This window comes from Octodon degus, unplaced genomic scaffold (genome assembly GCF_000260255.1).
Source record: "Octodon degus isolate 3935 unplaced genomic scaffold, OctDeg1.0 scaffold00005, whole genome shotgun sequence".
Taxonomy (NCBI): Eukaryota; Metazoa; Chordata; class Mammalia; order Rodentia; family Octodontidae; genus Octodon; species Octodon degus.
The window spans coordinates 32,838,990-32,865,501 of record NW_004524581.1 but is presented as its reverse complement, the minus strand read 5'-3'; the positions used below and the strand labels follow the sequence as shown (position 1 = coordinate 32,865,501).

The 26,512-nt window shown below is 53.2% G+C and overlaps 4 protein-coding genes across 16 annotated transcripts in view; 2 read left to right on the top strand and 2 right to left on the bottom strand.

Moving 5' to 3' along the window:
- Positions 1-290: 290 nt before the first annotated feature.
- Mpig6b (megakaryocyte and platelet inhibitory receptor G6b) lies at positions 291-3,000 on the top strand. Of its 3 annotated transcripts, XM_004624304.2 has the most exons (6): positions 291-351; positions 512-859; positions 977-1,067; positions 1,511-1,551; positions 1,679-1,764; positions 1,889-3,000. In XM_004624304.2, the coding sequence occupies exons 1-6, from the start codon at positions 291-293 to the stop codon at positions 1,991-1,993; spliced, it is 732 nt and encodes a 243-aa protein (XP_004624361.1). In that variant the 3' UTR covers positions 1,994-3,000. The 3 variants fall into 3 exon arrangements, with proteins under 3 accessions (XP_004624361.1, XP_023578390.1, XP_004624363.1); XM_023722622.1 differs by having other exon boundaries at positions 1,660-1,972; XM_004624306.1 differs by lacking the exons at positions 1,511-1,551; positions 1,679-1,764 and having other exon boundaries at positions 1,889-1,988.
- Positions 3,001-3,531: 531 nt separating this feature from the next.
- Positions 3,532-7,177, bottom strand: Ddah2 (dimethylarginine dimethylaminohydrolase 2). 4 transcript variants are annotated; one of them, XM_023721657.1, is made up of 8 exons: positions 6,976-7,177; positions 5,801-6,161; positions 5,613-5,712; positions 5,417-5,490; positions 5,170-5,289; positions 4,333-4,482; positions 4,007-4,155; positions 3,532-3,700 (listed from the first exon to the last, which is right to left on the bottom strand). In XM_023721657.1, exons 2-7 carry the CDS (start codon positions 6,095-6,097, stop codon positions 4,039-4,041), a joined length of 858 nt encoding a protein of 285 aa, XP_023577425.1. In that variant the 5' UTR covers positions 6,098-6,161; positions 6,976-7,177; the 3' UTR covers positions 3,532-3,700; positions 4,007-4,038. The 4 variants fall into 4 exon arrangements, with proteins under 4 accessions (XP_023577425.1, XP_004624360.1, XP_023577421.1 ...); XM_004624303.3 differs by lacking the exon at positions 3,532-3,700 and having other exon boundaries at positions 3,838-4,155; XM_023721653.1 differs by lacking the exons at positions 3,532-3,700; positions 6,976-7,177 and adding an exon at positions 6,387-6,478 and having other exon boundaries at positions 3,838-4,155.
- Positions 7,178-7,614: 437 nt separating this feature from the next.
- Positions 7,615-15,222, bottom strand: Clic1 (chloride intracellular channel 1). The gene is made up of 6 exons (XM_004624302.2): positions 15,065-15,222; positions 13,241-13,350; positions 12,936-13,061; positions 12,682-12,788; positions 10,265-10,446; positions 7,615-7,831 (listed from the first exon to the last, which is right to left on the bottom strand). Exons 1-6 carry the CDS (start codon positions 15,101-15,103, stop codon positions 7,670-7,672), a joined length of 726 nt encoding a protein of 241 aa, XP_004624359.1. The 5' UTR covers positions 15,104-15,222; the 3' UTR covers positions 7,615-7,669.
- Msh5 (mutS homolog 5) overlaps positions 12,740-26,512 on the top strand; it is a 33,229-nt gene continuing 19,456 nt past the window's right edge. For 2 of the 8 annotated variants that reach the window (XM_004624300.2, XM_023721590.1), the window contains exons 1-13: positions 12,740-12,812; positions 14,865-14,981; positions 17,384-17,441; positions 18,387-18,775; positions 19,154-19,300; positions 19,437-19,560; positions 20,576-20,656; positions 20,812-20,874; positions 22,128-22,249; positions 22,423-22,532; positions 22,769-22,804; positions 24,408-24,490; positions 25,044-25,089. In XM_004624300.2, the coding sequence (XP_004624357.1) occupies positions 19,166-19,300; positions 19,437-19,560; positions 20,576-20,656; positions 20,812-20,874; positions 22,128-22,249; positions 22,423-22,532; positions 22,769-22,804; positions 24,408-24,490; positions 25,044-25,089 (800 nt within the window). In that variant the 5' untranslated portion in view covers positions 12,740-12,812; positions 14,865-14,981; positions 17,384-17,441; positions 18,387-18,775; positions 19,154-19,165. Of the gene's footprint in view, positions 12,813-13,074; positions 13,192-14,017; positions 14,290-14,864; positions 14,982-15,401; positions 15,663-17,383; positions 17,442-17,692; positions 17,721-18,386; positions 18,811-18,855; positions 18,914-19,153; positions 19,301-19,436; positions 19,561-20,575; positions 20,657-20,811; positions 20,875-22,127; positions 22,250-22,422; positions 22,533-22,768; positions 22,805-24,407; positions 24,491-25,043; positions 25,090-26,512 lie in introns of those variants that run through there. The other 6 variants (XM_023721611.1, XM_023721600.1, XM_023721604.1 and 3 more) reach the window with 6 other exon arrangements.

Here is a 26,512-nt window from a genome sequence, read left to right as displayed (position 1 = left end):
TTCAGGGCAGGTTTGGCTGGCTTGAGTTGTGGGGATCCAACCACAGCAACCTGAGCCTGACTGCTTTGTTGAAGCAGCCACTTAAAGAACTGAGCTAAGAGGAAGGCCCCCTGGAGGAGCACTGTTTGAGACTGTGAGTTAGCCGAAGTTTCCCAGAGGGATAGAGCAGTGGGGGCCCCTGCACACACTCTTATCAGAGCCCACAGTGCTACAGTAGGCCGCCCACCCCCACCCCGTTTCCTCTGGTCCTCTCTGCTGAATCACTGGGCCTCTCACCACCACATCCCAGCATGGCCCTGGTCCTGCAGCTGCTGCCTCTACTGCTGGCCAGGGCCCATGGGGACGCAGGGGGTAAGCAGCCCTGGGAAACAGCCCAAGACCACGTGGAGGAAGGGGAGCCTAGGAGTGGATTGTGTGGGAAGGTCCAGTGGAGGAGGGCAGAGGAAAGAGGTGGGGTCGTCCATCCTGTGGTCTAGCTCTAACTGCCCACGCCCCTTGCGTGCCTCTCTAGCTTCTCTGGTCGGCCACCCTGGGGACCGGGTGAATCTCTCCTGTGCAGGAGTCTCATACCCCATCCGCTGGGCCTGGGCACCCAGCTTCCCCGCCTGCCGAGGCCTGTCCAAAGGCCGCCGCCCAATTCTGTGGGCCTCGGCCAGCGGGATCCCCACTGTGCCGTCCTTCCTGCCCTTCGCTGGCCGCCTGCGTTCCCTGGACCCAGCTGTCCGCCAGCTGGAGCTGCTCCTGAGTGCAGGGGACTCGGGTATCTTCATCTGCAAGGGCCACCAAGAAGAAGAGAGCCGCACGCTGCTTCACGTGGTGGGGGACACGGCTGATTGCAGGACCTCGGAGCCCAGTCACGGTAGGCGGAAGCTGGCAGCCACGGATGACTCCAGTCGGGCGCACGCCCTGGGGAAGTAGGGGACCCCGCTGAGCCCTGACCTCAGCATCCCCCCAACCCCACCCCCGCTTCCCCCAGGATCGGTGTTTCTCCAGGTGGTCATCCCTCTGCTGGGTGCGGGTCTGGCGCTGGGTGTGGGAGCTCTGGGCGTAGTTTGGTGGATGCGCAGGTGAGCGATGGGCGTGGCTGGGTGTCCACACAGGAGAGGGACAGGGTGTTTTGCGGTTGCGCTGGTGAATGGGGCGTGGCCTGGTTAGGTGGGTGTGGCCATAAACCGGGAGGCCCCGGCCCGAAGCTTGGAGGGTAGGGTTGGGGGTGTGGGGAGAGCTAGGGTTAGCGATCCGAGATCTCCACGCGGTTTGAAGAAGGCAAGAGGTCGGCACTGGACAGCAAGGTCGCAGGGCGCTGTGTGTGGCTCTGGCGGAAGGAACAGAGCCAGAGTGCGGCAGGATGCGAGCGTGGGCCGCTAAACGCGGAAAGGAGCCTACGCTGTTAGTGGGGGTCAGAACCTGCAAGTTGCACGGGTGTCGTGGGCCGAGGACAACCTCTTCGGCCAAGAAGAACCAGCATGACAAGACGGGCGACTCTCACAGGCTCCTCGCTCCCTCACAGGCGCGCGCCCCCGCCCCCGCTCCCGCCACTGCCCACATTTGGTAAGACGCCTGCTCCCCAAGTTTATTACCGCACCTCCCCGCCCTCAGCCGCGAGTCTGAGCCCTCGATGGGAGCAGACAAGTTGGTCACCTTTTCTCCATCCGTCAGCTCTGTCCCCCCCATATAGCTCCATTTGCGAAAGCAGAGTCCCAGACGCCCACGGAGGAAGGGGAGCAACCCGAGATTCTGGGGGACCTGGGCCAGGAGGAGCCGGTAAGGTCTGAGGATGGATAAGAAACCCTGGACAGAACGTCTGAGGAATGTAGACCAAGAGGGGGGTCCGGATCCCCAGGGAGCCAGGCCACTGAATCTGCCTGCCTTCCTCCCTCGCCTCTAGAGCCTGCTGTACGCAGATCTGGACTACATGGCTCTCAGGAGGCCCCGCCGGCTGTCCTCGGTGGTCCCTGCTGACGCGTCCACTGTCTATGCGGTTGTAGTTTGAAGGGCAGCCCTTAAGCCAGCCCTCCAGGGTGCTTCCCACCTGCTCTTTTTCTTGGCCTTTCCCCTGGAAGAGGGAGCCCAGAAATCAGGAGACCCGAGTTCCAGACTCTGCCACAGATGTCGCTCCTTCGGTTTCTCCTACAACCTCCAGGATTCCTTCACCACCAGGGTCTTCTCTGAGCCTGACTGAGCCCTGGCTCCCATCTGTCTCTCCAGAATCACAGGCTGCCAGTGATGTCCTCCTCAGCGCCATTCTTTAGCATTCATCTGGCTTGGCTTTGATCACCCCCTTCTTGAAGCAGTTTTACTTTGCTGCTGCTGTCTTCATTCTGAACTCCTCATTCCCTGGCCCAGCAATATGCCCCACAGGTCTAGGTTTGTTCTTTTCTTTTTATCCCTCTTCCCAAAACTTCTATCCACAGCCCATCTTCAGGCCTCATCTTTACAAATGGCCCCCAGAATTTTCTCCTGCCCAGCCCTAGTACTGTGCATCTGGCTGTCCCAGGCATTTGGCACACATGTCAAACCCAACTCAGGGTCTCTTGATGTAGAACCAGCTGACTTTGAACTCCCTATGTCACCCAGGCTGGCCTCAAACTCAATCTTCCTGCGTGCGCTTCCTGAGTGCTAGATTGCAGGCCTGAGCCACCAGGCCTGGCCCCTCCTCTGGATTCTCCTCCGAACAACCCAGTTGCCCAAACCAGAACCTGGGAGTCATGCACACCTCCTCCTCCTCTCACTCCCACACAACGAGCCATCAAGTCTTATCTTTCCCCTTAAGGTCACCACAAATCTACACCTATCTCCATGCCCAGAACTGACACCATAATGTACTTTCCCGATTTCCCTGCCCTCTTGGAAGCCAGGTAGACTTTCCCCAAGTACTAACCTGCTCCCCGCAGCCTTCTTTTGGAAGTTCAGTGTTTATCTCCCTACCCTTCCCTTCTGTTTCCTGGGGTTTTAGTACAAGGTACTGCAGTGATTTTTTTCACACATTAGCTTTTTTTTTTTTTTTTTTTGCAGTACTGGGGATCAAACTTGGGACCTTGCACTTGACAGGCAGGTGCTTATGCTGCTGAGCTATATCCCCAGCCCCCTCTCCAGGCTCATCTCTGTTGCCCTACAAGTACAACATGCCACTGTGGAAAATTTCTCCCCAGCCTCCAAATATGTTTTTGCCCTTTCTGCTTTCTACTGCTGGAATAATTCTCCTATGTCATTAGGACTCAATTCCAATGTATGGTTTGCGGAAAGTGGTTCCTGACCCCTCTTCCCTCATGCTGCACTTTGATGTCCTAGGAAGTCTACCTACTTTTCTCAGAGAACAACCTCCAGGGAATTATTCCATCACAACCCATCTTTCCATTTGTAAGAAACTTTCACGAATTCCCTGACATCAGGTGACACCTTTTTGATATAACTGCTGAGCCTCTCAGTAAATGAGTGAATGAAAACAAATGTCCCTGCAAGGTCCTGAGTTCAATCCCTGGTACCACAAAAAGAAAAAGAAAAAGAAAAGAAAAGAAAAAAAAAGAAATGTCCCTGGTAATAACATTTTTTAATTTTCTATAAAATAAAGGTGAACTAGTAATCTACCAGTGTCTGAATCATATGACATTTAGATAAATTCTGAGACTTGATGCACCCACATACGCCTTTTTCTGCTCTGGAATGCTGTCCATAATAGAAATTCTGACTGTCCAATTACCTACAGCAGGGTTGGGCAGTGAATGAGTAAGTGTCTAATGAATTTTTTTAACCAAAGAGGCCTCCTTCCCAAATACTTCCCAGGGTTTTAGCACTGTCCCATCCCTTTGCCCCAGTAACACACCAGCCACAGCTCAATCTAAAAGGCCAATTCTATTTTATTGCTTCTGAGAGACAGAACTCGCCCAGTGGCTGCTACTGTCCTTTTCCCCACTCTATGCCCTCCCTCTATCTTGGGGACTTGTCCCCACTACTCCCCATCCTCCACCTAACCCTCCTTCCCCGTCTACTCCATATGCTGCCCTACCCCTGGGCAAACACAGCCCCGAGGCCAGGTCCTTAGCTGTGGGGACGTGTGCTGAGCACCAGGCAGAGGGAGCTGAGCCCAGCACCAGCCTTCTCCAGTTCTGAGCAGGACACAGGTACCAGAGTGACATCAGAAAGCTTCTGCAATGCCTGCAGGGAGGATGTGGAGAGGGGACTAAGACCTGGAAGCTAGAGCCACACCCCCTTTCAGCCAGCTCACCGCAGTGAGCCCAGACTTCTAGAGAAGGTACCCTTCTGTCCTCCCACTAGGAAAGAGGAACCACCTGTCTGACTGGTGGCAGTGGTGATGAACTCTTGCCCTCTCACCTCCTGGCTGTTGGGCAGGTCCCCACCTCCCCGGTGAAGGAGGAAAGATGGTCCACCAGGCAACCCGGGGCGCAGAAAGAGGCAGTCAGCAGCTGCGTCATCCGGGAGGGTCAGGGAGGCATAAGGGTGATCAGTCAGTGCTGCCATTGCCTGAGAAAAGAAAGAGGAAGCGTTCTGTCTCAGCTGCTCCACAACGGTCTACCGAACTAGGAGTCCTCCTCAGGGTTGGCAAGAGATGCATTTGTCAAATAACACAGGCAAGCACACAGCGCTTCCTGCATGTCCCAGGCTGCTCTCAGTGCTTTTACTACTTCAGTTCTAAGCACTCTATAGTTTCTTTTTTTTTTTTTAATTTTATTTATTTATGTGTGTGTGTGTGTATGTGTGTGTGGCCAGCTCAGCCCACCAGGGGGCGGGGCTGGCTGGCATGTGGTGCTGGGGGATTGAACCATGGTCCCTGTGCTTTGCTAAGCTTGTTCTAAGTAGGTGCTTTAGACCACTGAGCCATCTCACCAGCCCCTCTAGTTTCTTTTGCTAATTTCCACCTCCTGGTTACATGCAGTTCTTTTCACCTACAACCCACTTCTCTTCTCCTATCTGCTGGTCCCACACCACCCACATATCAGAGCTTCAGTGCCACTTTAGGGGTTTCTTGGAACTCTAGAAGAGCAGATGCGTCTCCCCCTCTTCCCTGGTCTCCCTGCCCCCTGTCCCATCATGGGCCCTTTTGCTTTCTCCGGTGCAAGCAGCTCAGGACGGCCGAGTGCTGAGCTGTCAGTGAGCCTGCGCCTCCGCTGGAGCCACGCCCACGCTTGGCCCCGCCCCGCCGCTCCTCACCCTGACCGCCTTCTGGGCAGCCTCGCTGCTGCCTGCCACCACGGTGCGGGGTCCCCCCATGCCGCAGAGGCCGCGCAGGTGGGAGGGGCCCGACACTGGCACGGTGGAGACGGCGAAGTCCTAGAGAACAAGGGGAGCTGTTCAGGGCTTGCTGGAGGCCTGAGGGGTGCCTCTCCCACACAGGTGCCCTCAGCCTCATCCTTCCCCGGGGACCCTAGCCATCCTCCCTGGGGGGAGCCGCACTCACCCGGAAAGTGTCCGCCACGATCTCAGCTCCTCGGTGGTTGGTCCACTTGGAGAGGCCTACGAAAAACTCCCGGCCTGCGCCCGGGACGGTGGGACAGTTTGAGGGTTGGATGAGACAGAGCCGGGCCCGAGCTCGCCCAGTCTCCCAAACTTCCCCTGAGGAGATCTAAGGGTGCCGGCCACACCAGCAGCCTCACCAGTGAAGAGGACGTCAGTGCCATCCAGCGTTGCGGTTTCATCACCCATCTCCACGATTCGGAGCCCCAAGTCCTGCAGGGCTTTGCGGACTCCTTCAACCTTAGGCGAGGGGCAGAGAGCAGGAGGCTGAGCCACCCTCACCCCCAGCTCCTCCCCGGATCCCATCGCACCATGCCCTGGCCCCCACCTCTGGTCTTCGCGCCGGGCTCCAGGGCCGCGTGATTAGGGCCGTGTCCCCTTGGATCACGGCCGTGTCCCCGAGCAGTGGTCCCAGCGGCAGTGATTCTTCAGGAGGCAGTTCTAGCAGCTGTAGTCCCAATCGCTGCCTCAGTTTACCCCCCAGCACCCCATGCTCCCTCTGAGCTTTGGCCAGGTCCAGAGGCGGAAGGCCAGCCACCGCAGCCTCCCCGGATCCCAGGCTCTCAGGGACACCCCGGATCAGGGCATGGGAGCAGCGTCCCAGCCCCTCCCCCGGCGGCCCCATCCCATGCACACCGATGCCCCTTCCGGTTGCTGATTTCTGTTTTCCCTCTTTCTACTTCACTCGTCTGGAAGAAGAGACAGAAAGCGGGAGCGGGAGGGGGGAAAAAGATAAGCAGAGCAGGGCGTGGGGTGAGGGAGAGTGCACCGTGTCCTCCCGCTATCTCTAGGAGCCCCTCCCACCCGCCCCACGCCCTCCAGGCCTCCCTCCCCTGCGCACCCCGCAACCCCGCGTTGTTGCTTCTTGAAGAGGAGCCCAAGGGGCAGACTGAGATCCCTAATCTCCAAAACACCTGTTGCCCCTGCTCGGGGGCTTTCTGAGGTCCCGGCCGAGCGCCCCTCTTGGCAGCCACTAGGATGCGCTCACTCCCCAAAAATGCGGCGGCCCCGCCCCCTTAACCCTCAGCTGCTCGCCCCTGGAGGGACCCGAAGTCGGGCCGGGGACCCACGGGGGTTAAGGGGCAGGAGGAGAAAGTGAGAGGCGAGTCAGGCCAGGGGGTCGGAAGTCCTGGACGCCCCAAGGAGAAAGGGGGAGAGGGCGGGGAGAGAGGACTTAGATAGAGCCTAAGGGGTTAAGCATCCTCTCCACCCCGGCCGGTCACGCTGCCCCTGTCGCGACCCGGTATAAACCAGACCGAGTCCCGGAGGACTGGGAGAGGTCTAAAGCGAAATGCAAGGGGCGGGGAGCTGGGGCGTGGCTCTGGGAGCGGGCACCACTCGGGACTCCAGGACCCCGCACCCGTGTGCATCTCTCCCCAAAGTCCACCCCGCCCAGCCCCGCACCCAAATGCCGGTTCCCGCTCGCTCTGTCAGAAGGCACAGGCTCAGCACGCCGAAACTCCAGCCCCTAGTAGTCCAGGGGAGCCCTTTCCCCAGACTCACCTCCTGTGGTCACCCCCACTCCAGCGGCAGCGTGATCTGGGCGGGGCCCCACCCCACAAGGCAGAGTTGGGAGGGGAGTCCTAGTCTTCAAGGTCAGGAGACTGGGCGCTCCGGGTCTGAAGGGGTCTCGGGCCAGGCGAGCTCACGTAGCACGGTGGGGCGGGGGCGCGCCGGTCTGGCGGCTCCGGGGCATTGTCTAAGCGGGACGGGGCGGGGCCTAGAGGCCCCGCCCACTCAGCCGCGCTAGACCCCGCCCGCGAGCTGAGCTCGGGCCCACCGGATCTGCTAGCTCTGGCGGTGGGGATGCAAAAGCGGCATGGACCACAGGGCCACAAAGCCGACGGGCACTGAGGGCGCCCCCACCAGACACCTAGTACTTCGTGGCTGGCCTCCGCCCAGCGCTCAACATCCCTGGCCCTCCCCTCATTCTGTTTCAACCACACTTCAAGCCTTCTTTGTGTAGAAACAACACGAGTTTGAGTCTGCATTTTATTACTGAAATACTTGTCCTACCCACCCACCCCACAATAAAAATCTTACCCTTGACCCTGCCCCACCCCCAGGCACCCGCCCACCCACCAGGCACAAGCGTGCGGGGCTCAGGCAGGAGGCCACTGTGGAGTGCGCCCTCACCAGGGCCTCTGAGACCCGGGAGGAAGGTGGGTGAAGGGGCCTGAACTCCGCCAGCCCCGCCCTACTTGAGGGCCTTGGCCACTTGCTCATAGGCCAATTCGATCTCCTCATCATCTGGACAGGTGGAGGCAAATTCTTCCCGGGCGTAAGCATTGCTCAAGTACCGATGCACTCCCTGAAAGGCCTCGGGGATGGTGAAGCCTCTGTACTTCTTACAGACCACCTGGGAGAGGGGAGGGAGGGCAGAGCAACAGATTACGGTCAGAGCCGCCATGCTGGCTTTCCTTCCTACTAAGAACTGCCTGATAAAATCACACTTCTTTCTTGTCCAAGCATTCAAGAACCTCTGCCTTCTGGCTATCTCCTACAAGAAATATTCCAAATTAGCTCCTCTACTGTAACATCTCCATCCTTCTCTTCCCTTACTGAAATCCCAGTTCATTAATAGCCAGACCCTTGGGGCACAGAGCCACACACCTGTGACCCCTGCACTCAGGAGGCTGAGGCAGGAGAATTACCACGAATTGAAGTCTAGCCTGGACTACAAAGCGAGACCCAGTTTCAAAACAAACAAAAAATCCAGACCCTTTCTAGACCACCCAATTTATAGGTACAACTTTTTTCCTCTTAATTTTTTAAATTTATTTTGCAGTAGTGGAAACTGAATTTACACCCCTTCTTTAAATTTTAAGGGGCCGGTGAGATAGCTCAGCAGTCTAAAGCGCCTGCTTAGGCAAACTCAGGCAGGTGCAGGGGACCATGATTTGCTCCCCAGCACCTTGGGATCACTGAGTCAGAGCTGCATAGTTAAGTTCCTGTACCAAATACATAAATGAGGGCCAGGGAGATGGCTCAGTAGGAATAAGCACTTCTCTGGCAAGCGCAAGGGCCTGAGTTCAAACCCTGGTTCCGAAAAAAAAAAAAAAAAAAAAAAAAAAGTAGGTTGGATAAATATATTGTCTTTTAAAAAAATACATAAATGATTAAATAAATAATAAGTTTTAAGACGGGCTGGGGACATAGTTCAGCGACACAGCATCTGCCTGGCTAGCATAAGGTTGTGTGTGAGTTCAATTCCTGATACCAAAAAATAAATTGAGACAGGGTCTCACTAAGTCACATGGCCTGGGCCTGAACATGCCATTTTCCCGCCTGAATGTCCCACAGTGCTGGGATGCAAGTGTGTGCTACCACACCTGGCTGACAGTCTTGTTTTTGATTTTGAGACAGAGTCAAGCTGTTCTCAACTCAGAGCAATCCTCCTACCGCAGCTTCCTAAGTGCTGGGATTATAGCTGTGGGCTACTATGCCTGGGTCCTTGCTGGTTTTTTTTTTTTTTTTTTATAATGTATTTAGTACAGGGTTTACAGGGTCTCACTACACAGATCAGACTTGTACTGATCCCCCTGTTTTCAGCCTCCCAAGCACTGGGATTACGGGTGTGCGACCTCACCCAGTCTCAGTTGTCCTCTCAGCGCATCCGGGGAGGCAGGGCCAGCACAGCACACTGGGGATAGAACCCTAGTCCCAAAGCTCTGCCTAAGCAGGCGCTTTAGTTCACTGAGCTATCTGGCTGGCCCCTTGCTCTGGTTTTTAAAACAAAATTTGATACAGGCTAGAGATGTAGCCCAGTGGTAGAATACAATCTTACCATGTGCAAAAGCTGGGTTTCATCCCAAACGAGATATAATTCATAGACCATGAAATTCTGATGGTCTACAGTGACTTTGTTTCACCATTTGACTTCTAGTCTCTTTGCTGTATTAGACATGGAGCCCAGGGCTTTATGTGCCAGGCAAGCATCCAACCACTCTGCTATAAACCCAGCCCAGTCACATACTTAACTTTCTCATGAGAATATTTTATTGTGTATTCAAACTTTTTTTTTTTTTTTTTTTTTGCAGAGCTAGGGATTGAACTCAGGCCCTTGCGCTTGCCAGGGAAGCGCTTATTGTACTGAGCCATCTCCCAGCCCAGTGTTTGTCTTTCAATGTCCACTACACAAGGTTCATTACTCAGCTGTACAGTCTGCTGACATTGGGCACATGTTCCCTAAACTTCAACATCGCTTTAAAGCTGACAATGACGTGACAAAAACATGGCAAACAGCAGTTTTCATCTCTGTCAAGAGGAAGGGGAGTTGGAAGCTGGATGCTTTAGGGAAAGCCTGCTCTTGTCTGACCCCAGGATGCAACACTCTGGATCTAGTACTAGTGGTTGAACCCAGAAGCTTTGAACTGAGCTACATCACGAGACCTTTTTTCAATTTTGAGACAGTCTTGCTACGTTGCCTAGGTTGGACTCTCTAACATGTGACTCTCCTGCTTCAGACTTTAGACAGCTAGGCCTACGGGCATATGCCACCATGTTCAGCTTGATCTGAGACTCCACAGTGATATAAAGACAGGCAGAGTCTCCTGGAAGTTAATGCCAGAATGTGTTACTCTCAGCCAGACCATGAGCGCCTGCAGACTGTAGCACGGAACGGAATTCTCTGAAGTCAGCAACAGCTGCTGGGGACAGGGTAGGTCGTGCCACTGACAGCAGTGTACAGCCCACCCCAGGAAAGCAGCCGCCCTTGCAACAGGTGTCATAGGAAGGCCACCAGGAGTCCTGCAGCCACCCAAGCAGCCAGGCCCCCACAGTGACTGCCCACCTGCACGATGTGCAGCTTTGGCAACAGGTTGCAGTCAGCCAGGGTGAGCTCGTTGCCATCCAGGAATTTCCTCCGAGAGACGCCCTCGTCTTCTGCACTGGTCTCATCCACTTCTTCTGGGAGCGGGGATATCAAGTAATTGTCTAAAACCTTCAGGGCCTTCAGGAGCCCCTTCTCCAGGTCTGTGTGAGAGAGGGCATGGTGAAACGGGAAGAGCAAGAGAGCTGTTCGAAGAACACCCGCAGGTACAATGGCGGAGCCGGTGTGAAGTAACAGCAAATACTAACGTAGTCTGCTGTGTTAGTCTTCAGCACTTTTTTTTCCTTTCGGTGGTGCTGAAGATCCAACCCAGGACCTTGCACATGCTAAGGAGGCACTCGACCACGCCCTTACTCTAAGCACTTTAGAAATGAACACTTACAGGGCCAGAGAGAGCTCCGTGGCTTAAGTGCCTACCTGGCAAGCACGAGGTCCAGAGTTGAATCCCTTCTATCGTGAAAGAAGGAAAGAAAGAGAGTGAGCGAGTAAGTGAAAGAGCGCAAGCAGGGGCGATGGTGCAGTAGAATAAGTGCTTGTCTGGCAAGCCCAAGGGCCTGAGTTCAATCCCCAGTTCTGCCAAAAAAAGAAAAAAGAAAGAAAGAAAGGACAGACAGATTTGCTGCCAACCAGATGCAGTATCACACACCTGTAATCCCAGCACTCAGGAGGTTGAGGCAGGATTGTTGCACATTCAAGCCAGCCTGGGCTACAAAGCGAGCTCAAAGCCAGCCTGAACTGCATAGTGAGACCCTGCCTTCATTTCTGTCTTTGTTTTTATGTATTTAGTACAGGGTCTACAGGGCCTCACTACCTAGATTAAACACGTAGTGATCCTGCTTTCAGCCTCCCATACACTGGGATTACAGGTTTGCACCACTATGTCCAGTTTCAATCGCCATCTTTTTTTTTTTTTGTATCTTAGGGAAGGGTCTAACAGGGTGTTGAGGGTCTCATTACTAGATAGGACTCAGTAGTGATCCGCCCGCTTACAGCCTTCCAAGAGCTGGGATTACAGTTCTGTACTACCACACCCAGTCGCAATTGCCATCTCAGGGAGCCCCCTAAGGGGGCTGGCTGGCACATCATGCTGGGGACTGAACCCCAGTCCCTGAATCTGCCTAAGCAGACACTTTGTAGCCAGCCCTCCCTACCTTCAAAAGACCAAAGAGAGAGAGACAGAGAGAGAGAGAGAGAGAGAGAGAGAGAGAGAGAGAGAAACACTTGCTTAATTCTTATACCAACCCAAGAACAGGTATTACTATCCTCATTTTAGAAATCTATAATGGATTTACCCAGGTGGTTGAATGACCTGCTCAGAGTTAGATTCATACCCAGGTAGTTAGAATGGTTATTTTAGTTTGCCTTTTTTAAAAAAATTATTTGGTTGTCACAGGGTCTCACTATAAAACTTGGGACTCATAGTGATCCTCCTGTTTTCAGCCTCCCCAGTGCTGGGACTACAAGAATACGCTCCACCCACCAGGACTCTGGGCAGCTCAGCCGGCCCTGGGGGCAGGGCCGGCACCACATATGGTGCTGGGGATCCAATCGCATCCCTGTACTTGCCTAAGTAGGCACTTTAGCCTGCTGAGCTATCTTGAGGACCCCTACTTCACCTTTTTGAGACAGGGTTTCACTGGGTAGTTCAGGCTGGCCTTGAACTCACTTTGTAACCCAGGCTGGCATCAAATGTTCAGCAATCCTCCTGCCTCAGCCTCCTGAGTGCTGGGATTACAGGCATGCAAGACCATACCCAGATTTCTGAATGGTTCTTTAAAGGCAATCTTAGGGCTGGCTAAATAGCTCAGTGGATTAAATTGGTTGCAAGCAGGGGCAGGGGCCAGGGGTTCCATCCCTGGGCCTGCTGAGCTGGCCATGCGCTCCAGGGTGCTGTGACAGCAGTTGAGACTAGGAGGCATGGTGGCACACACCTGTAATCCCAGTTCTTGGGAAGCTGTAAACAGGCAGATCACTATAAGTCCGATCTAGTAGTGAGACCCTGAATATACTGCAGACCCTTCCCTAAAATACAAATAAATAAAAAAATAAAAATAAAGGCAATTAGGGCCAGAGAGAGAGCTCAGTGTAATAAGTGCTTGCCTGGCAAGCATAAGGGCTTGAGTTCAATCTCTGGTTCCACAAAAAAAATAAATAAATAAAGGCAATCTTATTCTGCCAGAAAACAGGCCAGCAGCCAACTACTGTCCCAAGGGGACAGAAGAGGCTGGGGAACAAATGAGAGAGATTTGAAAGTCTCTACGGCCAGGCACAGGATAAAGCATAACTAGAGGGTGGGAAAGGTTGGCCAACACCTCTCCACCGCTGATATCTCATCCTTCAGGTGACTCAGGCCCCAGTCCTCTGCCCCTCAGACTCACTGTCATTGAGTGCTGGGTTTGAATTCTTGATGTAGGCAGAAAATTTGGCAAAGATGTCCAGCCCTGCAGTGTTGGACTCAGGGTTCAGAGCCGCCAGTTTGGGGTACCTGAAAGTCATTGGGAGAAACAAGGTAAGAGATCTCGCAGGGAGCCTCAGCTAACTCCTGGACGCGCCCCACCACCATTTTCCCCTCCCTCATCCTCTCTGTTCTCCAGTTTCCCAGTGCTCCCCATCTTCTCCCCTGGTCCTGTACCTGGGCGGGCACAGCATAGCCTCCAGAAACTCCTCGATCTTGTTAGTGTCCGTGTGGACTTCCGTGCCGTACAGCAGGAATGGGAGCTGCCCTCCTGGGCAAAGCTTCTGCACGGTCTCCGTGCGCCTGGGGAAGGGGCCGGATGGCAGGTCAGGGAAGAGGCGCCAAGAAACCCGCCCAGGGAAGGAGGGAAGGGAAGACAGAATGTGCGCTGGGCTCCAGACGGGGAAGTCAGGAAGGAAGGACCTGTGGGCCGGTAGGTGCCTATGCATTTGAGGATGAAAGAGGAACAGAAGTGAGCCCACCTCTTGGTGTCCACGGTGGTGACATTGAAGGTGACTCCTTTGAGCCAGAGCACCATGAACAGTCTCTGGGAGAAGGGGCAGTTCCCGATCTTGGCTCCATCGCTGCCGGCCTGAAAAACAACACCCAAGTCGGTTAGACTTGGTGCAGCCCTCAGCCTACTGTGTGGGCCTTCCCCCTAAAAGCCACCTCCAGGGCAGATCAGTGAGAAATTTGTCAGCAAAAGCGGGGTTCTGGTTTCCTGAAGATTAAGACAGGAGGAAAGAGGCAGCGGAAATAGGTCTTGAACTAGGAGGGCGTGAGTCCTAGAGAGATAAAAGCTCTGGCGAGGCCAGCGTCGTTGCCTAGAGCCCTGGATTCCCAAGTCCCTGAGTCACCTGGAGTCTGGGCACAGGAGATGGGCGGGGCTTAGGAGCTGGGGTTCCGTTCACCACACCTCCATCCACCGCGTACCAGACTCCTGGCGGAAGACCCAAGGGGTCTGAGGCCCGGCCTGGAGAAGGGGCTGCCCTCTAATTGGCAAGCGGTGACCTCATCCCCCACGGACACCTCCCCCGGCTGAGTGTGATTCATCTCAGTGTCTCGGCCTCAGCGCTTCCTTCCTGGCCAGGGGGTGGGGGAGGGGGTGGGGTGGGGGAGGGGGTGGGGTGGGGTGGGGTGGGGGGTGGGGCCCGGGTGGCCGGGTCCTAGCGCCCCGTTTCATCCCTTGGGCCCCCCTACAAACTTCTTCACGGAGCACTCAGGCTGAAATCTCTGCACACAGCCTCACCCAGGAGTAAAAATAGCTCTAGAGGCCAGCAAGGGGATGAGGTGGGGACCACACCTAAAGGGCGGCCCCCGGGCTCCACGTCCAGCTAGCTAAGGCCAGGGAGAGGGAACGGCTGCCGGGGAAACCCAGCCTTCGGGAGGGGAAAGGCGAAACAGACCGGAACTCACACAAAGACGCACGAACAAAAGGGCAAAGTGGAGACAGAGGCAGCGTGGAGAATAAACAGACACACCAGGGCCCAGCATCAGGCAGGAGGGGCACGGCGAGGTGGCGATGGGGAAGGTGGGGAAAGGGCGGCCAGGAGCGCCCAGGACCGCCGCGTGTGGTTCTGGTACCCACCTGCCACGGAACCAGCGCTGTCCACAGCGGGCTGGCGAGGCCTTTTCTCCTGGGTCTACAAACTGTATCAGAGCCCAACCCAGCTCTCCTCCTCCGGCCTCTCTCTGCCTATCCCAGCGTGGCCACCGCTAAACTCTCCCCCGCTTCCGGCGCTCTTTTTCTAGCTTACCAGGTCGAGGCGGGGTGTTACGCTCACCCCATCACCTCCCAGCCGCGTTTCCCAAACTCCACTCCCACTCTCTCTTTTCCTCCCTTGCCAATTCACCTCTTTCTACTCTCAGATTGTCAGCAACACACACTTTCTGGAACTCTCTCTGCCACACACCCGCGTGCACGCACGCACGCACACACACACACACACCCCTCCCCCGATCCTCCCGGCTCCCAGGGTCGCGCTAATGCGTCCCTCTGTCCTTCCCAAATCCTGCTAGGCTCACGCTCCGGTCCTTAGCACCCCACCCACCCGTCAGTCTCCTCGCTCCTGGAAACTCCTTTCCCCACTTTTCTCTCCCGTACAGGCCGCTGGAAACTTGCTCTACTTTAAACTTTTCGGGAGTCCAGCCCAGAACTGCGTCCCTGGGGACTTCCCCAGCTCGTGACCCCCGACCCCGCCGCGGCGAGCTGCACGTGGCCAGGTGGGGACAGGGAGGCCCGGGCCGGTGGCGGACTGGGCGGGACGGGGAGCCAGGATCGGCCGAGCGGGGCGCAGCGCCCTTACCTTCACGAACAGCTCAACCTGGGGCTGCTCCTCGGCCATGGCTGCGTCCGCACCAGGAAGCGCCGCGCCGGGGCTGGGAGGGGCGGCGGGAGGCGGGGCTCTGCTCGGGCTCCTGCGGCGGGCCGGGGCGCCCCGCCAGCGCCCAGCGCCTGTCGGCCGAGACCCACGCGTCGCACGGATGGACTGACCGACACGGCTTCTGGAGCACCTGTCCGGCGCACCCCAAGTCCGGCGCCGCGCGGCGGCCCCTCCCTGCGGGGCGGGAGGCGCTGACTCACCCGCCGGCCCCGCCCCAGCCCGGGACTCGCGGGTGGGTCGGTCGGGAGTGGGTGCGGAGAAGCGGGTGCCCTGCCGCCTCAAGGATCGGGATGGGGGCCCCTGGAGGAGGGGGCGCTGGGAACCTCGTCTCTGACCGCTCCTGGCGAAGTGCTTCTTCCTGCCTCAGTTTCCCTGCTTATTTAATCGGAAGGGTTGTCCACCTCCCAGGAGAAATTTGACACTAACGGCTGGAGCACGCCCATGAAGATGCGGAATGGAAAGGTTCCCCAATCTTTCTAGACACCAGTCCACATTCTGGGTTGCTACTCCGAAGGCTGAGGTACAAGAGTTCAAAGTTCAGGGGCAGCTAAGTAAGACTGTCTGGAAATGAAATAAAAAGGGCTGGGGATGTAGCCCAGCGTGTGTGAGGCCCTGGATCTAATTTCCAGCAAACCCCCAAACAAAAATAAAAACATCTTGCTAAAACCCTGATTCCCGAGCATTGGGAGTGGAATCTGGGGGAGGGTGTGTGTGAAAAGTAATGCAAGAATAAGGAGACCCGGAGGCCGGGCACTGGGGAAGCAGGAAGCCGAGCTGTGGGGCTTCCTGGCAGGGCCTTCTCTCCCGTAGCTTGGCGGGCACTAATGCTTCCATTTCTGTCCCCATCCTGGGCCCCTTCCTGTGCCTCTTGCCCTGTTGTGGCTGGTGGGTTGCCTTGGAGACGGGTGCTGGAGTAGTTGTCACTGCACTAGGGTAGAGCTGCGCTGAACCTGGGGTGGGTAGGGACGATCGCTGTTCCTATCACCGGAATAAAGCAAAGGTCAGACAGCAGAGTGTGTGTGGAATCCAGGTGGACACGTGCGAGAGTAAATAGGAAGGACGTCATAAGGTGGCCCTCTTCTTTCCCCAGTAACTTTGATTTGGAAGGTGCAACCAAACAGTGATCTGAAAAAGCACCTATTCCAGCCCCCACCTCCGAGTCTCCTGTCCACCATCCCTGCTTTCCTTCTCACCACCTACAAAAAGGCCCACAGTTTCCCAGCGGGCTGCAAACTTCACACAAAAGAGAGCTTGAAGGAACAGTGGGGTGGAGCGACCATACTCTTTGCTAGAAACCAGCACTTAGTGGCTTCCTGCTGTGCTTCCTCTTTTGTAGGGCTTCCCTAGGGAAAGGCTTATTTCTCTTTGCCCCGGAAGACAGGGGAGGCTTCAATGAACCTCCCTGCTTAGAGCCTCGTCTGTCCCTGAGTGGGCACTAAATATGTGGTGTTTAGGTACTTGAATTGCAACATTCTGTAAGGATGTAGAATACCTTTGTGTGAGGTGTGGGGTGTGGGGTGTGTGTGTGTGTGTGAATCCCTCCATGGTGAGCCCCCAAATCTGCACATAGGACTGTTTGCTACTAATGGGAGGTGACCAAAGCAGCCCTACTTTCCGGGGTCCTCCTGGTGAGCATCCCCCAGAGGCTCTGTCGCATGAAGATCTGAGATTTCAGGAAAATGGGCCCAGTGTTAAACTCAGACAGGTCTGGCAGCCTCTGCCCTGCCTCTTTTCTACTACACCTTTATAGATACAGCCCTTCATCACCAATATTGACTTTGGCTGGCTGATGTGGCTGCCCTCAAGGTATCCTTGCCTTAGGCTCCAGGTCAGGGCCAGTTCTGTCCCGTCTGGGGTGGGTCAGGGGTACCTCATAGCGCTGAGGCCAGTGCCACACCCTAAATCCTGGAGAAGTTTCCCTCATTTCATTCCTGGCCCCTGCTTTTCTCCTATCACACTATCTTTTTCCTCTATGGGCTTCTCTTTCACTCCCTACCCCTCCTTGCTTGGTAAACCAGTCCCTAATCATTTCACAGCCCACACTGGAAGGCGTGTTCCTCCCTGCCACACCCAGAGCTGTCACCAGCCTCCTCGGGGTTTCCATAGTTTCATGGCTCAACATTTTGCTGTGGGTAACCATTAACTGGACTCTATAGCAGCTCTCTGCCTTTCTCCCTGCAAGGAATTTTCTAATCACTGGTCAGCATGGCCGGGTCATTTCTGTCTGTCCCCACCTTTTAGATATGATGGCCACATCTTCCCATCTCAGGGTACCAAGAACAAAGCTGAGGAGGAAGAGGTACTTAAGGAATTTTTTTTTTTTTTGTACTAGATATACAAGCAAGCTAGGGCCTTAGAAATGAGCTATATTTATTTATTTTTTAATTTGATTTTTTGTATGTTTTGGAACCAGAGATTGAACTCAGGCACTTGTGCTTGCCAGGCAAGTGCCTAGTCTACTGATCTATCTCCCTGGCCCCTTATTTTTAAATTTGAGACAGGATCTTATTAAATTACCTAGGCTGTGCTTGAACTTGCAATCTTCTGGCCTCAGCCTCTGGTGTAGCAGGGACAACAGGTGAGCCACCACACCTGGCTAGTTAAGGCATTTTAAAAAACTGTATGTTTGGCCCTCACAACCTCCTTCCTGCCGTGAGGGGGGGACGGTGGGGAGAGGGAGGGAGAACTGGGCAGAGCCTAATAGTGGTATAAGTGTTGTTACTAGGTTTATATGTTTTTTGTTTGCTTTTTTTTTTTTTTAACATTTATTTAGTGTGTGTGTGTGTGTGTGTGTGTGTGTGTGTGGCCAGCTCAGCCCACCAGGGGGCGGGGGCCGGCTGGCATGTGGTGCTGGAGGATCGAACCGCGGTCCCTGTGCTTTACCACGCTTGTTCCAAGTAGGTGCTTTAGACCACTGAGCCATCTCACCAGCCCCGGTTTATATGTTTTGGAATATGGTATCATTCAAATATTTCCAACTGCTCTTTAGCAGCTGAAATAATTAATTGGGCCCCATAGTGGCTTCGCGTGTGGGGGTGGTTATGACCGTACAGCTAGGAAACACAGAAAGAAGGGCTGGGCTGCTTCTTAGTTCTACATATTTATTTAAAACACTCATGTAGTTCTTACTTTGTTTGCCAAACACAGTTCTAAGTTCCTTATAAACATTAACTCGGAAGATACAAACATTAACCTAGAGTTGTTGGCATAGGTTGAATTAAAATTGTGTCTCTCCATCCTCCAGGAGGACAAAAGTACCTCTGGCCCTTTAAGGTCGGCCTCCTGTCCCATTCCCGCGGACCCCTTCCTTGGACGTCTAGCACAACTTCCGACCTTCTCTCAGGCTCCACCCCACGTCAATCAAAGCCTGGAAACGCCTAGGGTTCGAGGCCTGGCTGCTAAGCAACGGCAGAAGGCGGGAAGTTTAAATGTTATGGCACCGCCCCCGGGACCGAAAGGACCAATCAGCGCACCGCCTCTCTGAGCAAGCGGCCCCCGCCTCCCTCTTGCTTCGTCAGAGCTCCAGGCAGGATCCCGGGTCCTCCGACGCGCGAGGCTCGGAGGGCGGAGCCTGCGCGCGCATACCCCTGCGTCTCGCGCCGGCCACCCCTCTCGCAGACGCGCTGTAATTGGGTCGGTGGGGCGGCGTCTTGCCAATTGCGACCCGGGTGACCACAAAGGCGGGAAAACACCAAGAGTTGGCGGAAGTGTAGGGTGGGGGGGACAGGAGCTTGAGGCTGTGAGGGGGAGCGTGGCGGGCAAGGCGGCGAGGTTAGTGGCGCCTGTCTCGCCCCTCAGGGTCCTGAGGCTTGCGTGTGACAGAAATGAGGGTGGGGTGCGTGGAGTGTCAGGGGCGCGTGAGTAAAATAACCGAGAAGTCCACACAGGGTGCCCCCGGCCTGTGGCTGCAGCTCGCCACGCCCCTCCCAGCGCCCCCTGGAAGTCCCCAGTGGGATTGCTTTTCTCTGAGGGAAATGTCCCTTCTGAGCCCCTTCCTCTTGTCCCCCGCAGCGCCGCCAGCACATGGCCTCCCGCGCAGCGGCCCCGGGCGCGACGCCACAGGGACCGGGACAGTGGGCGGCCCCAGCCGGCTTCCCCAGCCTGGGCCCGGAGGAAGCCGACGAGGAGCAGGAGGAGGAGGAGGAGGAGCCCGTCGAGGTCGCGTGCAGCCGGGAGTCGATCGGGATAAAAAGGCTGGGAGGGAGTCTGTCACCCACCACCTGCCTCAGTTTACCAAATGAGGAAATGGTTGATGGCGAGTGGTGCAAACACTACTGTCTTCCGTGCTGGACAGATCCACCTGTGTGTGCTGTGGAATTCAGCACACCTGGGCATTGCCTACTATGACACCAGCGACTCAACCGTCTACTTCATGCCCGATGCGCCAGACCACGAGAGCCTCAAGCTTCTCCAGAGAGGTGGGGACGGAACCGGGGTTGAAAGGTTCTCGGGATTGAAAGCATATTTCACCTATATGTCCTCACCTGACGATGTATTTCATAGTTGACTACCAGAGACCCCTTGTGTTGAGTCTTAGAATTCATTTGCTTACTCAATATTTATTAGGTGTGTTCAGTGTATTAAGGGCAGCAGATAGAGTCCCGAGCAAATCATTCCTTCAGGGATTTATAGTCTAGTGACAGTCTTCAGGGCATCCCTCTTCCACTACTCTGACAATCTCTTTTTTTGTTTTGCTTTTTTTTTTTTTTTAATGTATTTAGTACAAGGTCTACAGGGTCTCACAACACAGATCAGACTTGTAGTGATCCTCAAGCACTAGGATTACAGGCACGTGCCACCATGCCCAGTCTCAATTGCCCTCTCTGTGCGCACCCGGGGGAACCCTGGTCCCTGCATCTGCCTAAACAGGCGCTTTAATCTGCTGAGCTATCTGGCTGGCCCTCACTCTGATAATCTTTTTTTTTTTTAAACATTTATTGTGCGTGTGTGGCCAGCTCAGCCCACCAGGGGGCGGGGCTGGCTGGCATGTGGTGCTGGGGGATCGAACCGCGGTCCCTGTGCTTTGCCAAGCTTGTTCCAAGTAGGTGCTTTAGACCACTGAGCCATCTTGCCAGCCCCACACTCTGATAATCTTAATACTTTTTTTTTTCTAAATCTCATTCCTCACTTTTACCTATATTCCCAATGTGTGATCCCACCCTACTCTTAGAGGGAAGAAGTAAGTTCTTGAGGGGGGGGGTATTGAGGAAAGTACTGTGGGTTTCTTCTTAGTCCAGTGATAAAAGATCCTTAAACTCACTGGATGTGGTAATGCACACCTGGAATTCACTTAGAAAACTGAGGCAGGAGGATCACTTTGAGTTTGAGACCAGTTTGGGGTACACAGGCATGGCCAGCCTGAATTTCATAGTGAGACCCTATCTAATAAAACATACACAGCAATCCTTAAACTCATTCTCTCCTTTTTCCAAGTTCTGGATGAAGTTAATCCCCGGACTGTTGTTACGAGTGCCAAACAGGATGAGAATATGGCTCATTTTCTAGGGAGGCTTGGTAAGAACTGTACCAGAAAGAAGGAAGATGGAAAAGGACTAATATATGGAATGTTCTAGAAGGCTGGAATTAGATGGGAGGAAGTGTGGGGCAGAGGTGGAAGGACCGAGAGGCACAGAATGATGGAATTTTTTTTTCTTTATCCCCCCACACAGCCTCTCAAGAACACAGAGAGCCAAGGAAACCTGAAATCATATTGCTACCAAGTGTGGATTTTGGTATCTCTTTCCTTTTGCTTTATAACGTCCTGTCCCAGCGCCCCCACCCTTTCTCCTTATTCCACCCAGAGATCTCCCCTCAGCCCTACCTCATCCTGAATATGTTCTCATGCTCTATGACTGATCTCCCCAAGATTTCTCCTGCTCTCCTCCTTAATAATCTTTGGTTAAACTCATCTAAGGGTGAGGGCCACCTCTGAAATGAGGAAGTAATGACAATTTTTTTTTTTTTTTTTTTTTTCCGGAACCAGGGATTGAACTCAGGCCCTTGCACTTTTCAGGGAAGCACTTATTTCACTGAGCCATCTCCCCGGCCCAGTAATGACAATTTGAACAGCTTGATTGTTGAACTTTTTCCCCTTTAAGCCAGTTATTTGTTGCTTTAAAAAAAAGGGGGGGGGGGATACTGCCTTAGTGACACTGATGACCCGTAAGACGCTTTCATACTCTTCCCAGGCTTAGTACAGGATGTTCCCAGGCGTTATGTCCTAGACATTAGTGTTGCTAGCTAGCTCCTCTATCAATACAGTCTTTTTGACCCCAAATCCCCAATTCCAGACATACCTCTTTATCTCCTGAGTCATTAGTCATTCTCACGTTATGCCCTCAACCAAACATATTGAGATTATATGCAGAAGCCAGGTGTGGTGGTGTATGCCTTAATCCCAGCACTCAGGAGGATCATTGCAAGTTCGAGACCAGTCTGGGCTACAAAGTGAGCTCAAGGCCAGCCTGAACTGTATGGTGAAACCTTGTCTCATAAAAGAAAAAGAAGGGCTGGTGAGATGGCTCAGTGGTCTAAAGCACCTACTTGGAACAAGCTTAGCAAACCACAGGGACCACGGTTCAATCCCTCAGCACCACATGCCAGCCAGCCCCGCCCCGTGGTGGGCTGAGCTGGCCACACACACACACACACACACACACACACACACTAAATAAATGTAAAAAGAAAGAAAAAGAAAAGAAAACAAATATATATATATATATATATATATATATATTAAAAGGATACTGCCTGTACACAGACAGCTCAAGCAAGTGAAGTGCCCCCCTCAACTCTCTCTATTGCTAGTTTCTTTTCTTTTTTTTTTTTTTTTTTTTTTTTGGCAGAACAGGGGATTGAACTCAGGCCCTTGAGCTTGCCAGGGAAGCACTTATTCCACTGAGCCATCTCCCTGGCCCCGCTAGTTTCTAATAGAATGAAAAAATTGGGCTATAAGACCTTTCCTACCCCTTCCTCCGGAAAATAGGTCTGGAGATAAGCAAACAGCGCCTCCTTTCTGGAAACTACGCCTTCATCCCAGAGTCTATGACAGCCACTGAGAAGATCCTCTTCCTCTCCTCCATTATTCCCTTCGACTGCCTCCTCACAGTGAGCTGGGTCCAGGGGTTGAGTCTGGGGTGCAGCCTCAAGGAAGGCACAAGCACCCCGATTCTAGGGTTGAGTTCTGGAAGGTACTGGCCTCGCCCTGGGAAGTAATAGTTTTCCTTGATGCGGTCTAGGATGGTAGCAGTTACCCCAACTGCACTGCCATTTCCCCCCAGGTTCGGGCACTTGGAGGACTGCTCAAGTTCCTAGGTCGACGAAGAATTGGGGTTGAACTGGAAGACTCTAACGTCAGTGTCCCTATCTTGGGCTTTAAGAAATTTGCATTGTAGGTGATTTGTCCTAACTTCAATGTTACATGAGACTAGGAGGCCTAAAAAGGAAGCTGGGGTTGGGGGTGAAGGGCAGTGATCCAGCAGGAGAGGTGCTGTAGGTCACAGGAGGGGCTGTGAAGCTCTGGAGGAAAGACTGAAATGATATTTGCAAAGGGGAGGCCAAGTGGTGGAGCTTTGTAATACATCCAGACTCCATACCTGAGCCATCTCCCTTATTTTCTGTCCTCAGAACCCATCTTGTGAGCATAGATCAAGACACCTACAGGTGAGGAGGTGGAGGCAGACAGCTGTCTCTGGCGAGAGAGGATTGAGATTAATGCTCTGATAATCCCAATGAGGCTCTATTTCCCTAATCCTAGGGTTATTAAGAATTCTCTTTATGAAGGAAAGGGGGGGCGAAGGCTAAGGAAGGAAAGTACAAAGGTACCACCCGCCCTCCTTTCCTTTTTGTTTTCCTTTTTTTCTCTTGTAATGCTGGAGATAGAGACCAGGCCCTGGTACAGAACTCAGGCCCTTGCTAGGCAAGGGTTCTACCATGGAACTGCTTGCTCAGCCTGTGATTCCTTTTCTTTTACTTTTTTCTTTTTCTATTTATTTATTTATTTATTTATTTACTTAGTGGAACCGGGGATAGAACTCAGACCCTTGCACTTGCCAAGGAAGCACTTATTCCACCGAGCCATCTCCCCGTCTCCTCTTTTTTCTTTTTTTAAATGTATTTGGGGGCTGGGAGATAGCTCAGTAGAATAAGTGCCTGCCTGGTAAGCACAGGGTCCTGAGTTCAATCCCCAGTACTGAAAAAAAAAAATGTATTTGGTTGTTGCAGGGTCTCACTACACAGCTCCGACTGGTGGTGACCCACCTGCTTTCAGCCTCCCCAGCACTGGGATTTCAGGGGTGTGCCACCATGCCCAGTCTCCATGGCCAGCTCAGCCTGCCCTGGGGAGGGGCCTGCGTGGCTTGTGGTACCAGGGATTGAACCATGATCTCTGCATTTCCCTAAGCGAGAGCTTGGTCCGCTGAGCTATTTCTCCAGCCCTGACCCTTCTTTTCTAAAGGGAGAAACTGAGGAAAAGAAAAGTGAGGAAGTAGGGACTGGGGGAATAGCTCAGTGGCATAAGTGCCTGCCTTGAAAGTGCAAGGTCCCAAGTTTGATCCCTGATCATTGCAAGTTCAAGACCAGCCTGGGCTACAAAGTGAGCTCAAGGCCAGCCTGAACTGCATAGTGGGACCCTGCCCCAAAAACAGAAGGAAGGAAGGAAGGAAGGAAGGAAGGAAGGAAGGAAGGAAGGAAGGAGAGAAAGAAAGAAAGAAAGAAAGAAAGAAAGAAAGAAAGAAAGAAAGAAAGATGAACCTTATACCAAGACTGTTTGGGGAGAATGTCTCCAGTCTTCATTCTGCTTTCTCAGTCAATTCCTATTCCTTTCATGAATCCATCTTATGAGGGCTGGGGACATAGCTCCGAGGCATAAGCACCTACTGGCAGGCACAAGGTCCTGAGTTTGGTCTCTGGCCCTACATGCCATGCTGGGCCCCCAAACCCCAGGCACACCAACCTGGCCCCAGAACCGGCTGTGGTGGTGCACATCTGTAATCCCAGCATGTGGGAGGTTGAGACAGGAAGATCACTGTGAGTTCTAGACCAGCCTGGAGGCTACAAAAGTGAGCGCCAGGCTGGTCTGAACTGCATAGCGAGACCCTATCTCAAAAACAAATAAACAAAAAACCCCATCCAGGTTATGGGCCACAGATATAGCTCAGCAGCACCCCATTTGCCTAGAAAGCACAAAATAACTGAGTTTGATTCCTGGTATCAAAAATAAAATAAAATCCAAGTCACCTCACACTTCTCCATTTCTCCCTGGCAGTGTTCTACAGATTTTCAAGAGCGAGTCTCATCCCTCAGTGTACAAAGTGGCCAGTGGACTGAAGGAGGGGCTCAGCCTCTTTGGTACGTGTGCCCAGTGCCTCAGAAATGCAGTTCTCTCCACAGATGGGTCCCGGCCCCTCCTCCCATGTCCCCCATTCCGTGTCTCGAGAGTCGGGCCTTCTTGTCTGTGTCCTGGCTCTGACCTCACACTTCTCCGCATATGCTGGATGGTGCTGCCGACACTGTGTTCATCCCAAGTGCGTGAACGTTTCTGCCAGTTGGGTCCCTGTTAAGTAGATCCAGCAGAGAGCTACCCAACTACTTCACTACCTCTCTGAATCCATATAGAATCTGGCTGTCTCTGGCTTTAGGATATGAGATGTAACCCCAAATATCCATTGTCTCGGTGGGTTGGGCCTCATTTTGCATCCCTGTGAGGGGCTGTGTGTGAGGCTTGGCGAGGCCTGCCTCGTGTGTTCTTTTGAGTGTTCCCGTGAGAGTTGATCCTTTCCCCCTTCTCTGTGTGCACCACTCCTGGCCAAGATCTGGGCCAGACATCAGCACTGGCTGCGTCTGTGTCCTGTGTGTGGCCAGCCCACCTCACAGGAGCTCCCCTCCCGTCCACACCCCACAGGAATCCTCAACAGATGCCGCTGTAAGTGGGGAGAGAAACTGCTGAGGTGAGTGCGTCTCAGACACGCGCCGCACACCGGCGCATCAGTAGCACGTACAGGAGACCCTGGTGCCTACTAACAGCACTCTGCAGATGCACACGCACCACGCCGTCCAGTTGTAGTCCTAAAACAGCTTCTCTAAACTGGGTGTAGGGACCAGGGAGATGGCTCAGTAGAATAAGCACTCGCCTGGCGAGTGCAAGGATCTGAGTTCAATCCCTGGTTCCGCAAAAATAAATAAATAAATAAATAAATAAATAAATAAATAAATAATAAACTGGGTGTGGTGGCATATGCCTGTCATCCCAGCACTCGGGAGGCTGAGGCACGCAGGTCATTGTGAGTTTGAGACCAGCCCAGGCTACAAAATGAGCTCAAGGCCTAAGTTCAATCCCCAGTTCAAAACCAGAAAAATACTTCAATACATGTAACCCTTACAGTAACCCATGTAGTCACTGATACCCACATTTTATGTTGTCAGCACAGACAGACATATTCCTGTTGCTGATACAAAAAAGAGCTAGATACAGTGGCGCATGCCTATAGTCAGGAAGGTGAGCCAGGAGGATTTTCATGAGTGTGAGGTAGCCTGAACTACAGAGTGAGACCCTGTCTAAAAAAAAAAAAGAAAAGAAAAGAAAAAAATCTCCATAAAATACTAATTAACACAGAGCTATATTTTTAATTATAAAAACATTCAGGGCTAGGGACATAACTCAATGGCATAAGCACCTGCCTATTAAGCACAGGTCCCAAGTTTAATCCCCAGGACCACAATAAATAAATAAATATATGAATACATAAATAAATAAAAATACACTTCAGTCAGGTGTAATGTGGCACACCTGTGATCTCAGCACTCTGGGAGGCTGAGGCAGGAGGATCAAACATTTGAGCCCATCCTAGGCAACTCAACAATTTAGTAAGATTTGTCTCAAAATTTTTTAAAAGTTAAATTTTGTTTTTTGTATTTTAGGGATGGGTCTACAGGGTTTTCAGGGTCTCTACTAGATTGGACTCATAGTGATGCCCCTGTTTAGAGTTTCCCAAGAGTTGGGATTACAGGCACGTGCCATCACAGCCAGTCTCAATTACCATATCAGCACCAACGCGGCAGGCCAGGGGACTGAACCCCCGGCCCGAGCCTGCTTTCAGGCATTTCAGTCCACTGAGCTATTTGGCTGGCCCTAAATTTTTTTTTTTTTAAATTTTGTTAAATAGTTGGAAACAAACAAAAAAGGGGCCAGGGAGATGGCTCAGTGGAATAAGGGCTTCCCTGGCAAGCACAAGGGCCTGAGTTCAATCCCTAGTTCTGCCAAAAAAAAAAAAAAGCAAAAAACAAAAAAAAAACACAAATAGTTGGGCTTGGTGGTGTATGCTTATAATCCCAGCACTGGAGAGGTTGAGGCAGGAAGATCATTTCAAGTTC

Coding starts and splice junctions, on each gene's coding strand:
- Ddah2 (XM_023721657.1), bottom strand. CDS start 6,097: ATGGGGCCGCCGGGGGAGGGGCTGGGACGCTGCTCCCATGCCCTGATC. Junction 5,713..5,800: donor GCCCGGCGCGAAGACCAGAG/GTGGGGGCCAGG, acceptor CCCTCGCCTAAG/GTTGAAGGAGTCCGCAAAGC. Junction 5,290..5,416: donor TCGTGGCGGACACTTTCCGG/GTGAGTGCGGCT, acceptor CTTGTTCTCTAG/GACTTCGCCGTCTCCACCGT.
- Clic1 (XM_004624302.2), bottom strand. CDS start 15,103: ATGGCCGAGGAGCAGCCCCAGGTTGAGCTGTTCGTGAAG. Junction 13,351..15,064: donor AGGTTGAGCTGTTCGTGAAG/GTAAGGGCGCTG, acceptor GTTGTTTTTCAG/GCCGGCAGCGATGGAGCCAA. Junction 7,832..10,264: donor CAAAGCTGCACATCGTGCAG/GTGGGCAGTCAC, acceptor CCCCTCTCCCAG/GTGGTCTGTAAGAAGTACAG.
- Mpig6b (XM_004624304.2), top strand. CDS start 291: ATGGCCCTGGTCCTGCAGCTGCTGCCTCTACTGCTGGCCAGGGCCCAT. Junction 352..511: donor GGCCCATGGGGACGCAGGGG/GTAAGCAGCCCT, acceptor GTGCCTCTCTAG/CTTCTCTGGTCGGCCACCCT. Junction 860..976: donor GACCTCGGAGCCCAGTCACG/GTAGGCGGAAGC, acceptor CGCTTCCCCCAG/GATCGGTGTTTCTCCAGGTG.